Source organism: Crinia signifera, chromosome 2 (genome assembly GCF_055691185.1).
Source record: "Crinia signifera chromosome 2, ASM5569118v1, whole genome shotgun sequence".
Classification (NCBI taxonomy): domain Eukaryota; kingdom Metazoa; phylum Chordata; class Amphibia; order Anura; family Myobatrachidae; genus Crinia; species Crinia signifera.
In genome coordinates, this window is record NC_139218.1 from 370,749,637 (window position 1) to 370,764,343 (window position 14,707).

Below are 14,707 nucleotides of genomic sequence, written 5' to 3' on the forward strand. Positions count from 1 at the left end.
TGTAATGCTATTTTTCTATTTTTCCATATAAAATAATTAAATTTACAAACAGTGTGTCCATTACTCATTCATCTTCTACAGCCATCAAGTGTGTCCATTATATTATTAATTTGCTTTATCAGCAGCGCAATTCACTCCACTACCCCCTTCCTATTTTTTTCTTTCTGTGTGAGTCACGACAGACCCACAGGAGTGCATGCTGCAGCTGTATAAATCTGTATATACAGAACATATATAAATTAGAATTTTTCTGATATTGCCAAGCGCCGGGAAGTGTGCCTTAGTGTGTTCCCAGTTTGGGACTCTCTACTACACACCTACCCCCCTTCTATCCCTCAGTGCCCGCCCGAAATTCGTTGGGAAGTGTACGCTAGAAAAGCGAGTCCAGGCTGAGTTTCTCCAACATCTGTGCCAGTTCTCTCCGCTGCTTTAATTAAGTGCTCTCATTCTAGTGGATTCAGCCTGCCATCAGCAGTCACTATTCTGCAGCAAAGAGTTACCAACTGTTGTGATAAGTGCTTCTCTACCCCAGTGTGCTGTCTGCCACCTGAAGCTATACCTGTGCATTGTTACAATCTGCTATGCCTAGCCTCTTGCATGCAGTCTCCTTCGCCATCTACCATCTGTGAGAGATGCTACTGATCTACATCTGCCAATTGCAGATACAGGTCATAGCGTGTTACAGACATATACATCCTATTCCTATCGCACTCATCTGTACTAGATTGTTAAATTATATTATATAATTATATAGTGACCACAGCCAGGGAGCATTCTTAGATAAACCTAGATTTACCCTGGTCTCCTATATTACCTGAATGTGTAACAGTATCAATCACCCTGGTAGATTCATTCACTCTAGTGTAAACCGATACTACCCTGCATCCGGTGGCCTGTTGATCCATTGTCCATGCACCCCACATTACTTGAACTAGATCAGGCTAAAGGTGCCCATACACTACCTGCGACGTCTCACAGCAGTGTACGGACACCCGACAGAGTGCTGGCGGCAGGGACACATGCGATTCGTTATGATGGATCACATGTGTCCCTGTTTCCCGCCCGCCTCGCTGCCTGGAGGAACGGGCGGTCGGACGGCCTGCTGGTCCGACCACCTGGTCGGGTCCGATGCGCACGGGACCATGCATCGGACCCAACGGCATGTCAGGAAGAGGCGATTTGGTCCGATTTAACAGGCGGATTGGTCGCAATCGGCCGAAATCGGACCAAATCGCCTCGATGTATGGCGGCCGTTAGTTTTATCTGCAAGTGGGTGAAAAATATTTCAATGGCTGGCGACCATCAAATGATTTTTGGCCCATACGCCCACATGCAAATGGATGTGTTAGCATTCAGTCGGCGAAGGGGGGCGGGCGATCGCTCCACCGCCGGCGGCATTTACCCGCTTGCTAAGCAGAGACAGAACGCATCTGAATCAGACCCTTAGATCATGCATTTTTCATACTGAAAATTAATGAGTGCTTGGACTTTGTTATAGTCGTACATTATTTTATTACAACTGTCACTACACATTTTGGACACGAGTATTTTTATCCTCATATTTTTATCTGCTCCATATATTAACCTTTTTTGGGGGTTTGCCGTTTCTTTTATAAGTCCCCAGAGTGAATGTTCTCAAGGTTATCTTAATGAACGACCTAAAAATGTCAACTGGCCAAAATCAGAGAAACTGTCTGTAAGGTATTTTAGTGCTGAAATGTGTTAATCCCCAGAAGAGGCATAAAACACCGCCCTTAGAACATCTTTCTATAATGGTCACATTTTCAACGAAATATGCTTAAATAAAGTTATTTAGAACAAAGGCATATTTCCTGCTGGATAGACACAAGTGAGACACAGAATGTATGCAAATAAGCTCAATGGCCCTTATTCTGGTTCACTCTCAAATGGACACTACCATGTGCACTGCAGGGGGGGGGGGCAGATGTAACGTGCAGAGAGATTTAGATTTGGATGAGGTATTTTTTTTTTCTGTGCAGGGAAAATACTGACTGCTTTATTTTTACACTGCAATATACAGTAGATCTCACTTTTAAGTAAAACCTCCACCCAAATCTAACTCTCTCTGCACAAGTTATCTAAGCCATAGTTGCCTATTTCCTGGTATTTCAAGCATTGCATGGCAGGGCTACAGTCACGCGATTCACGTCATTTGCTCCCATGGGGGGGGGGGGGGGGGGGGTGCGGGAGGCTTGCTTACCTTTACTTGCCTACCTTTCACCCAAGAGGTTGACCCAATTTCTCGCAGGGTTGGCAACCCTGATCTTCTAAGCGAAAGATTCAAACCCATTGGGGTGGGGGTATAAGTTTTTTAAATCAAGAGCAGCTTGGTTTTTGCTTTAATCAAATTATTGCTTTCAATTTCAGAGCAAAACAGTGGCTTCTATCATAATCTGAACTATGAGCTGTATTATGGTATAGTATGAACTGGAGGGCAATGTCATGTTACATAAAATGAACTGAGGCACTGTAATATGGCACAATATTAACTGGATACACTATTGCTTGGTATAATTTAAGCATGGAACATTGTAATGTGGCATAAAATAAGCTGGAGTCGTTGTAGTGTGGCATAATATGAACAGGGGGCACTGTAATGTGGCATAATATGAACAGGGGGCACTGTAATGTGGTATAATATGAAAAGAGGGCACTGTAATGTGGCATAATACGAACGGGGATACTGATGTGGCATAATATAAATTGGGGACACTGAAATGTTGCACTGCATAAACTGTGAGCACTACAGTGTGGCATAATATGAACAGGGGGCACTGTAATGTGGCATAATATGAACGGGGATACTGATGTGGCATAATATAAATTGGGGACACTGAAATGTTGCACTGCATAAACTGTGAGTACTACAGTGTGGCATAATATAAGATGAGGGCAAAACAATGTTGCATAATAAGAACGATAGATACTACAATGTGGCATTATGAACTGCAAATGTTTCAAAGTGACATAATATGCAATGAGGACAATGGGCCCGATTCAGACATGCAAGTATTTGGAGCCCAGCGAGCAGGTAAACACTGCCCCCGCAGAGTCCCTCCCCCTGCGCATGGCTGCAAATGCTATTAAATTATTTTCCACCTGCTTGCAACGCTGACTAAGTCTAGACTTACTGGGCTCTGCCATAGGCGTGGGAGGAAGGAGGCTGCTGCTTACATCAGCTTCCCTCCCTTCCAATGGCCGGGGAGACACTCCCGGAAAACGTCGGCTTTGCACCCCCAAACGCCCGGCACTTCACCCTGCGACCGGCCATGACATTAGTAGAATACTACTATGGGGCTTAAAATAAACTAGGGCATTACTAATGCTTCTAGAGAGATGCCTCTAGAAGCATAAGAGTGGGGCCCTTTCAAAATGTTGCTTCTTGGCCCTCAAAGTGTTTGCTACACCCCCAAACAAACATATGTAAATGGCAAATAGGTGGATAGAAATATAATTAAAGTCATTCTTCTAAAGCTTGAACCATGGACAGGGCACACAGTTATCATTCATCCTTTCAAATCAGTCATAGTCCAGTAGTGGTCTATGACCGGAGAGGAGGCAAAACTATTTTGTCCAGGACAAGTCCAAATTTGTGCCTTTCTGGTTTAAATCACAGTCACAGTTGGAGCTATCGGTGGACAGTCAATAGGTCAAGACATGAAAAGGTCAAGATGGTCAAAATGAGAAGCCGTGTCTGAACGGACTCCCTGCCAGCAATCTGATAGCTGGCCATCGCATAGTAAGGGAAAGTTAGTACTCCTATACATCTATCTGTTCACAAGTTACCAGAAAAGCTGAGGCACGGTGAAATTGCTAAAAAAAAATTCATACAAAAGAGCTCAAACATTTTAACTGGTATTGCAAACTTTTTTCTTTTTACAGAGCGCTTTGTTTTAACTATCTATGGTCAAAACGTTGGCACAAGTAAAAGGGTTGACATGGTCAAAAGGTTGGCTTTGGAAATGGTCTACATACAGTATGGTTTTAGAATTTTTTGGTGTCTACGTCGACATAGACCAAAAACGATATGCCAATGCGTCTTGGTGTTATTTCCTTACAAGTCTTAAAAGAATTTAAAAAAGTATAAAAAGAAATAAAAACAGCTGTTCCTCCCAACCTACCAATCTGACCATTGCATGAGCGTATGAAGACGTTTCTTAGCTAATGCTCCTTGCATACAAACTAGGCTTATCCAATTACCGGGCCAATTATAAATTATCCTCCAATCGGCCTGACAGTTGTATAGCGTGGCTCCCCTATTTTAATTTTGAATTGCACTGCAGCCCCACCTCTGGAGCCACCACTTGTTAGGATCAATCTCAAGGGGCTCATACATCTAATAGGCAAATCCCCAATATCTTGTTAATGATTCAATCCGCAGGTTGCCAATCGATATCTCGAAGGTTTGGAAATACACAACATGTTGAAAATCTACAACTTGCTTGATTATGATCATGTTTCGATTAATGATAGATATTGTCATAGCTGGTTCAAGTCAGGATATTATCTTTGTCAATTAGATAGAGCAGACCCCAGTGTTCATCTACAGCAGAACCAGCAGAATGTTACAGCATACTGCAGATATAACAAGGAGTGCAGGAGGGGGGTACAATGGTCAGTGATATCACAAATACCACTGCAGGCAAAGGAGACTGCTGCAGATTGAAGCCTCACTGGACTCACAGCAGCTCAGCACACAGCAACATGTGCTGGGCTAGAAAGAGATACAGTACTCTGAAATGAGGGTATAAGTGAAGAGGGGCCCCAGGAAATTAGTACCAGCCCCCTTCTCATCGCCATTGGTCACAACTAGACATCCCAGTTAGGAAGATTTGGTATTGCTCTCCTAACCAAGCAGCCAAATGTGGCAATAAAGTATGCACAGTGACATCCATATAATACAGGAAGCATCAGTGACTGCCATATAATACAGTATGCATAGTGACATCCATATAATACAGAAAGCATCAGTGACTATCATATAATACAGTATGCACTGTACAGAATACAGTATGTTATCCATATAACATAGAGCACATCAGTGGCTGCCATATAATACAGAGTATCAGTGACCACCATATAATACAGAGAGCATCAGTGACCGCCATATAATAAAGAGAGCATAACTGGCTGCCATATAATACAGAGAGCATCAGTGTCTGCCATATAATACAGAGAGGATCAGTGACTGCCATATAATACAGAGAGCATCAGTGACACCATATACTACAGAGAGCATCAGTGACTGCCATATAATACAGAGAGCATCACTGACTGCCATATAATACAGAGAGCATCAGTGACCGCCATATAATACAGAGAGCATCAGTGACTACCATATAAAGAGAGCATCAGTGACCACCATATAATACAGAGAGCATCACTGACCACCATATAATACAGAGAGCTTAAGTGACACCATATAATACAGAGAGCATTGGTGATGCCATATAATACAGAGAGCATCATTGACACCATATACTACAGAGAGCATCGGTGACTGCCATATAATACAGAGAGCATCAGTGACTGCCATATAATACAGAGAGCATCACTGACTGCCATATAATACAGAGTGCATCAGTGACTGCCATACAATATAGAGAGCATCAGTGACCACCATGTAATACAGAGAGCATCAGTGACGGCCATACAGACAGCCTCAGTGACTGTCATATAATACAGAGAGCATCAGTGACTGCCATATAATATAGAGAGCATCAGTGACCACCATGTAATACAGAGAGCATCAGTGACCGTCATATAATACAGAGAGCATCAGTGACTGCCATATAATAAAGAGAGCATAATTGACACCATATAATACAGAGAGCATCAGTGACACCATATAATACAGACAGCATCAGTGACATTATATAATACAGAGAGCATCAGTAACTGCCATATAATACAGAGAGCATCAGTGACATTATATAATACAGAGAGCATCAGTGACACCATATAATACAGAGAGCATCAGTGGCGCCATATAATATATAGAGCATCAGTGACACCATATAATACAGAGAGCATCAGTGACTGCCATATAACATATAGAGCATCAGTGACTGCCATATAATACAGAGAGCATCAGTGACCGCCATATAACATATAGAGCATCAGTGACTGCCATATAATACAGAGAGCATCAGTGACTGCCATATAACATGCATCAGTGACTGCCATATAGTAGAGAGAGCATCAGTGACCACCATATAATATATAGAGCATCAGTGACCGCCATATAACATATAGAGCATCAGTGACTGCCATATATTAGAGAGAGCATCAGTGACCACCATATAATATATAGAGCACTGCTAACCCTACTTAGTCTAGCAGGCATTCTTAACCTCAGTCCTCAAAGCACACTTACAGTACAGGTTTTAGTGATATCCAGGCTTCAGCACAGGTGGTTAAATCAAAATAGCTGTAGTACTAATCATGTCACCTGTGCTGAAGCATGGACATCACTAATACCTGCATCGTTCTCATGCCTTGATAACCATGGTTGGGAATGCCTGTTGTAGGGTGAGCAATGATTCCATTTTTTCTTTGACCTGTACTGTATATAGGGAACGTAATGCCATGAAATTGAACAGCAGGAACACAGAGGGTAAAGCTGAAAACTGAAATTGAACAGCACCATTCACAGATAACGCTGTCAAGTTTTAGTTTTAGTTGTCCATTAAAAATGTAAAAACAAACTTTTTTAATTGAATCCTTCTAAAGCAATGTGTAACAAACATTAACGAAGCGAACCAAACGGAGACCAGGCACTGAGAACAGCACGGCTTAAACTGCTTAAAAGCAATTTGTATTATGAAAGAACACTCCTAAGAACTGTATTTATTAGTGAGTTGTTACATTTCGTACTTGGCTTGATTGTTTCAAAACAAATGACAGTGACAATAATGCAGCTCAATGGCAAATTGGTATAATTATTACTTTAATCAGAGCTGTCCCTTATTTAGCTTAATTGCAAAATGCAGTCTCGTCTCAAGTCACGTCCTGCTGTAGCCGTGGCCAGCCCCCATCACCGACCGAGCGTCAATGCAGTGTCACCGCCGCTGCCCCGCTCGCCCAGCCACAACTGTCAATGCACATAAATGTATTGATGGTGACACATTTGCACGCATTGTGAGTCAAAGGCTCAATCACCTCCCATGTCCTTCCTCCATTGATTCTCTGATGAGGATTGAATACAACAACTCGCAGCTCAGGGGCATGTTGTAAGTAAATTAAAAAAAGAGGAGCTGATTTCTTGCAGATTCTGGGTAAATCTAAATGTGCTACAATATTAACCTCTTAGCTGCTCTATGCGAATAGACATTGGCTAATCGCAGCCCCAGAGGCTGGCTGAAGTGTTGTAGCACATAAAGGAAAACCATCACTGCATACAGTGGGCCTGATTGGTTGGCGTATGCTAACGACATTTTTGACTGAGAGAATGTGCCTGATTCTGTACCGATCATTAAACAGCGGTCGTTCGCTGCTTAGAGAGAGGCTTAACGTCGCCCACTGTTTGGCCGAACACCGGCTGCCCCCGTCCCACCCCCCCTCGTTGCCGAATCCCCTAAGTACCATGGGAGGGGATGTGCGCGAATAACACATCACCTCGCATTCAGCCGAAGGGGAGAGAAATCATTCGATGGTCACTGTAAATATGCGCATGTGCAGATACCCCGCCATCGGAAAGGGGACAAATTTGGCCTTGAATCACCACAAATGTGTGAAGATATGCGCTAATGAAACAGTTGCTGGGATTTGTATTGAAACGTCCACCGGAGCCCTCGCGGCTGCCCGCAACTACGTACGCATTCACAGTATTGACGCAGACCTGGAAAACATCTACTCCTCAAATAAGTCTATGGTCGCGCAGAATGGATGCAGCAAGTTGGGTGTGGATGGAAAGGTCTACATTGTCGACAGTCAATAGATTGACACCAAAAGGTCCATTGCACTGGGTCGACAGTGACAAAAGGCTGACATGCCACTAAATATAGATGTATTGGAGACTTGGATGTACCCACTCTAAAGGCATACCTACTCTATCCGCCTGTCTAGTAGCTCAAATAAGCGACTGGTGGCTTCCTGTTGGCCCTAAAGCTAGGGTGGAGTTAGAAAAAGCTCTATACAAGCACTTTTCCTTAGTGGATTTATTATGGATCCCATTCCAACTACGTCCTGTTCCCCAGTCCACTCCTAAAATTATATGTGACTCTCTCAGGGCATGGTATGTGACAGTAGTCAAATCTTTCATGTTGCCTACCCAGCATCTATCTTTATTAGCCCTCTCTAGACTCATACTTGATTTGAACTTCTCGACATGGTCATCCTGTGGAATATCTTCCATTGCTGATATAGTGGACGGTACTACAATCAATCAATCCCTTTTCTTCCCTCCAAGCCCAATATGACCTCCTGGACCAAGTAGGGTTCTAATTACATAGTCACACATTAGCCACTGGATAGCTTCCATGATGGCACTCTTCTACTTCTTCTGATATTTTGTAGAATTATCTTCTGGAAATGCCAGAGGTTCTATTATAAGGTAATGGAATGTGATGGGACAGAGTGAGGAGTTGGAGAGTAAGACACCTACACCGGTACAGTGGTTGAATGATTTGAATTGTTCTTCTTCTGAACGATGGGAAACAATCTACCTTACAGCCTTCCTCCATTGGTTCGTTCTTTCAATGTTAGAATCATCTTGAGATGCACTGTGAATGAATACACAGGCTATAGTACACTCCGGCCTAACTGCATAACTTTTAGCCCACTCAGTCTAAGTATTGCTGGAGGAATTGTCTGGATCTCCACTACGACTCTGCTCGGCACAATTTACAGTTCCCCATCGTAGTCCACATGCATGGTAAAGTATGAAAAAGTGAAAAGTGCGAAACTCATGTTGACCTTGTCATGTGTCACCATTGCCATGTCACCCTCTTGCTTTTGACCACCTTTTGCCAATGTCGGCCTAGTGTATTTCGATCTTTTTTTCACTGTCGACCTATTCATGTCATCATTTTAGAGTCGACCTATTGACATACACACATGTAGATCTATCAACCCAGCAATTGAGACTCCGCAGGCGTACATGATCACATTCGTCAATAGAGAAAATGATAAAAGAGGATTGCTTAGCGTTTATTTCTATGGCCGTTATAAATCTATTGGCAAGTCACAGATGATCGGTGGCCCTGACAACCCCGCTCCATATTAAATCGACTCCTTTGCTGTGTTTAAGTGATATCAGAAAAACATCATTATTTGTCACAAATCTTTGATCATTATAACATCTTTTATTTAGAACTCACGTTGCCTCTTGGTTTGAAGTTATAACTCTTCAAGTTAAAAACACGGTGAGAGTACAATAGGAAACGCTGATGTGAACAAGCTCCAAACAAATCAGCAGCGATGCATATAACAGTGCTCCAGGCACCAATCTAACAGATTATAACAATGTGTACTACTATAATGAGCAGAAATGATATAATACACATACCTTTCGAAGGCCTGTGCTTTTCAGCTCCAAGACATCCATTGTGTAGTTCACCCTTCGGCCATAATGATCAAATTGTACATTCCCTGTTAAACCCTGTATCCGAACCTTGAATAAAAATACATAAGTACAAAATAAATATCCAGTCCAGGAAAAACCAACAGATCAAATCAAATGTACAGAGAAATCAAATATACCAGAAATGGGTGTGGTTTCACTAGTTCATACCCTCCAACATGACCCGTTCCATTAGGTACAACATGCTCTGTTCCTGGACTTCCTTGCCAGTGGCAGTTGCAGATGTGAGCCTGCAGCACAGTCCGATATTCAAAAAAGGGAGCCACACATACTGCCACTGCAAACATCACTGTCCACTGTCCCTCCCCCCCCCCCCCCCGCTTTGAATTTTGGGCTGTGCTGGAGCCTCTCCTCTGTAACTGCCAGTGGCAGAGAAGTCCAGGAACAGAGCATTTTGTACCTAATGGAATGATTTACGTTGAAGGGTATGCTAGATGACATTTAGAAGGTAAACATTTAGGGGTACATATATTTATGGGATGTTGCTATGGGCAACCAATCAGAATCTACTATATTGCCCATAGCAACATCCCATGTGAAATGAAACTCCCATCGTAATAAATGTCCCCCTTAGAATATCAACACTAGAAAGTCAACAGTCAGAATCTCAGCATGGATGTTGGGTTGACATGGTTGAAATGATGGCACACTTAGAATGTCGGCATTTAACATGTCAACACCAGAATGTCATTATATTTTTGCCTAAAATTAAATGTAACCCTAATTTTAAACCTAACCTAATCCAGCTACCCCATTAGTTCTTTCCACATGTGTCTACTATTCGCCATGTTGTGTACACCACAGAATAGTCCTCACTGAGTCACCTTTGCCACAACATTGAATGGTGGGAGGTATGTGTGCAGTGAAACAGGGGACAGATCCAATTAATCTCATAGCTGGCACTGAGGAACAGACTAAAGGTGTGTCCAGAATATACTGTACACATACATTGGCGGGAGCGAAACACAGGTTATAATCCCCTGGTCTCATGTCCTGCACTTAAGGATGTCTCTTTTACCCTAATTCCCAAAGCAATCTATATCAGAACAGATGTGTGTCTGTGGTTCTCTTTGCTAGTTATTCTGACAGGAAAAGATGGATGTGTCCTTTTTACTTTTTATATTAGTAATATTTAATCAGATAAACAATGTAAAAGACATTGTATCATAATGCCTACTGATACTAAAGAATAAAGCATGTACTGTATTATTCTAAGTCAATAACTTTGTATGTGTCATGGGTTTTATTTAAAATATTGTAGTATGCATCATGCAACTGATTTTCTTCCTAAAGAGAGTTGATCTGATTTTCAAAAAACATATTAAAAATAACAACTATTGTATAACCCAGCGATGGCTAACCTTGACACTCCAGCCGTTGTTGAACTACACATCCCAACATGCCCTGCCACAGTTTTACTATTTGGCCAGCTAAAACTGATGCAGGGCATGCTGGGATATGTAGTTCAACAACGGCTGGAGTGTCAAGGTATAACCAATACAGCATGGCTATTTATTGGACAGCACAGGATCCGCCTCCAATTATAAAACGGTGCCTTGCAATAAAAAGGCATACAATCCATTAACTCTAGAATTGTATTAGAATTGGGCTAGACCTACTTCCCTATGAATGTGGCATGCCCCATGTTGATATCACTATACAATGTCTTAATGGGTCCACCACCGCTTTGCGGAGTGTCCTGCACACTGCCCTGATTAGAGGCAACTAAAATTTGTGAATTATGGTTCAGTAGATTCAACATTTAAATCTTGGGAAACAGTATAACTTTCTTCATATGTCCCAGATATATTTACAGTGCATAAATTATTCTCCAAGCCACAGTGCGAAACGCATTGGAAAGGGAAGTCCAGGTGGGTTATGGTATAGCTGGTTGACCAGGTGTAGATTGACCATGTTATGTCAACCACCCTTAGTCGACCCAGCTGTTTGACGGCTGAAGATTGTCCTTAGAGCAGCAGTAACGGGACCACGGCCGACAGGAGTTTTTCAGGACTTTTTGGTGCCAAATGTCACAGGGGTCCCCGGGGACACTGTATATGTGCACAGTGCCTCCTCGCGAGGCTCGCTCCACTCACCATGCTTTGTGCCCGCTGCATCGCTGCACTAAAATATAAGTCTATGTCCACTTGGATAGTAAAATATGACCCAAGTAGAGCTGCACCAAAAAATCCTGAAAAACTGCTGTCGACAATGTGACCATCATCCATGGTCCCGCCGATCATCCGCTTGCAGCTAACTAGCTTTACTGCAGCCCTAGTGGCCGCCGACTAGCCGTCTTACTCAGCGGCATCAACTATGGGTGGCCGACCATAACACAGTCAATCTACACTCGGCCGACCAATGTGTTCACAGTGACAAATAAATAAGAAAACAAAAACAATAACAGCTCTTTAATGTAGCTTTCACATCACATAAAACATTTTGAAACGTTTTGAAAAACTGTAATTTTAAATGGTATTTTAAACGGGTCTAGTGTTCATATTGCAGCAGATTACCATTTTAAAATACCGTTTAAGTACAATTCACATCACCAGTCAAGCCGTTTAACCTCTGAACACGTTTCTACCCACAGCTTATTTCCTGGTTCAGGGAAGGGACACAAGACAAGGGACAGCCTATCACAGTGCTCTAACCTTTATTTTTTACTAAATACCATTTCAGTGCCATTCAGACAGCACAAAAAACGGCTCTGAATTGGCTTTAAAACGGGTAGGACTCTGCTTTTTAAACGTGTTGAAATACCAGTTAACTTTAAATGGTATTTCAACTATGACACTTTCACACTGCAGCCTTAAACGTTTTAAAAGGCAAAAAAACGGCAATATACCGTTTTAAAAGTGTGATGTGAAAGGTAGGAATATGGTCCTTCTGTGCGCTTAAACATAGGTTTTATAAGTAATAAGCAGGAAAAAGATATATACTAAGGGATTACCTGTTTAAGTGTTCTCTCCATATCAATTCCCTGACCCCAAGGAGCCGCTGGATTAGCAAGACAATCGCCTGCGTTTCCTCTTCTTGAAAGATCAATTTTTTGTCTTCGCATATTACGGAATGCCTCCGCCATCACAAGGACTCCGTCATAGGTCAGTGCCGAGGTATACTGAGAGAATTGCAAAACAAAATGCTCTATTTTAGTATTGGCTTATATACATGGATATCCAGGTCACTTGCCTGACACTGGAAAATGGCCCTTATTCTGGTTGACTCACTCTTGTACAAATTCGCAAGGGGGACCGATGTTTTGCATATGCGCATGTGCAGCAGCATTGCTGCCCATGTGTATACGCCGAGTGCGTGTGAAATCGGGAAATAATCCACCCCCCCCCCCTTTCAAGCGGGGGGGGGGGGGGGGTGGAAAGGGGTGTGGGATGCTGGGCAGGACCATTAGCATATGTGAACGCCCAGTGTTTCAGGGGTGTTTCCATGAAAACGCTGGGTGTACGCATGCTAATGCATTCGTGAGGGGTCGGACAGCTGATATAACCAGATGTCAGCTGCCCGCCCGATTCCCTGGATCTCTTCACGCATATGTACGAGTGGTCTTGACCACTCTTACATATGCGTGTGCTTTCAGCATCATTCGCAGGTCGGGGACCATTGAAAGATGGGGGAGGTTCCCACCGGCATGCCAATGGATGTTTATGTAAAACATCCATTGGCATGCCGGGCGAACAATCCCGGCGTGCGAAGGGGGGCGGGCGTACCACCATTCGCAGGGCAGGTTCTGGATGATTCGCAAGGGTGTGAATTCACGCCCTAGAAAGTCAACCAGAATAAGAGCCAATGTCTCTAAGTCAAGGCCACTGCACATGAAGTACCTACAGGGGGAGCTCCAGAGGCGGGGCTGCAGCACAGTCCAAAATTCAAATAGGGGAGCCACAGCCACTGCCAGTGAGTCAGTTTAGAATGGCAGTTGGTGGCAATTGCTGGGCCTCCCTTATTTGAATGCTGAACTCAGCTGCAGCCCTCTCAATGGAGCCTCCTCTGTGTTCCTACAATATTGGTTTTTCACATTTACATTTTACAAGGTGACACGAATGTACAAAGTCTACTAAAGGCCTTAATCAGCAATACTCTGCGTTGTACAGTATAATTTGCAAAAATGTGGACACAATTCAAAAAATTGCCTTTGTTGAGGACTTCAGATAAGGACCAATTTATTAATATAATTTTACAAACAATTTAACAAATCCTGAGTACAGGAATGCAGGCCACAGTCCACAATTATTTCACTGGGGAAAGTTGTTTGGCCAAATTTACCAAAGCCTATTGTTTTGGAGCTTGGCCACAGTAGTTAACGCCAATGACAAAGGGCATTAGCTATTTTAGTCTATGGGCTACAATATTGATGGAACAGGATCGTCTGATCCTTCTACTGTAGTTGCAGGAATCCAAAAAGTTTAGTCTTTTGTTGGGGAAAGGTCTTTACCAGGGCAGTCTTTCATTGTATGCATTATCCTGGCGACCAGGCATTGTTTATTACCTATGATAAATTGGGGGCTAACGAATGTAAAATTGAAGGAAAAATAACCAATGAGAAAAAAACACAGTCCCCATTGTATGTAAAAAAGTATTTGGGTAAATATCATGGAATTTCATGGCGATTAATTTAGTCATCTGCCACGGAATACCTGACGTTATCATGGTACCTATTTCTAAAGTTAACAACCCAATAATTAGTTTACCTTATACCTTCCTATATTCTGCAGGGCCAAGGTGGAACTACTGAAAAGGGTGCATGGCCATGACGAAATGGGAATGGCTTCCAGAGAATAATGAAATTACAAGCCATGCCTCCCCTTTTAGCCCCCTCAACTTTTAGTTATTGTGTGGGCATGCCGAGCACTACATCAACCAGCTGTAAAATGGCCTTTTTTAGGGAAAGACCGACATATAAAATATCCACAGCCTACCCCTCAAACTAGCAAAAAAATGACATGTCGACATCAGCAACGGCGGCTATATGCATCTGAATGGAGCAGCACTTGAATTACTCTGTCGGGCGCCATCTGGTGGACGCTGGTGCACACAACACTTGAATTCCCCCCGGAGAGTTGAGGAGGAGCATTAGCCATTTATTAC

General features: G+C 42.8%; 1 protein-coding gene across 9 annotated transcripts in view; it reads right to left on the reverse strand.

Annotated features, from left to right (window-relative positions):
* GRIA4 (glutamate ionotropic receptor AMPA type subunit 4) overlaps window positions 1-14,707 on the reverse strand; it is a 299,286-nt gene that overhangs the window by 82,068 nt on the left and 202,511 nt on the right. For all 9 annotated transcript variants that reach the window (XR_014469815.1, XM_083170043.1, XM_083170042.1 and 6 more), the window contains exons 7-8: window positions 12,558-12,725; window positions 9,530-9,634 (exon numbers count right to left, since the gene is read on the reverse strand). Coding sequence is in view for 8 of the 9 variants with exons in the window: in XM_083170043.1 (XP_083026169.1) it covers window positions 9,530-9,634; window positions 12,558-12,725 (273 nt within the window). In the remaining variant the exon portion in view is untranslated. The remainder of the gene's footprint in view (window positions 1-9,529; window positions 9,635-12,557; window positions 12,726-14,707) is intronic.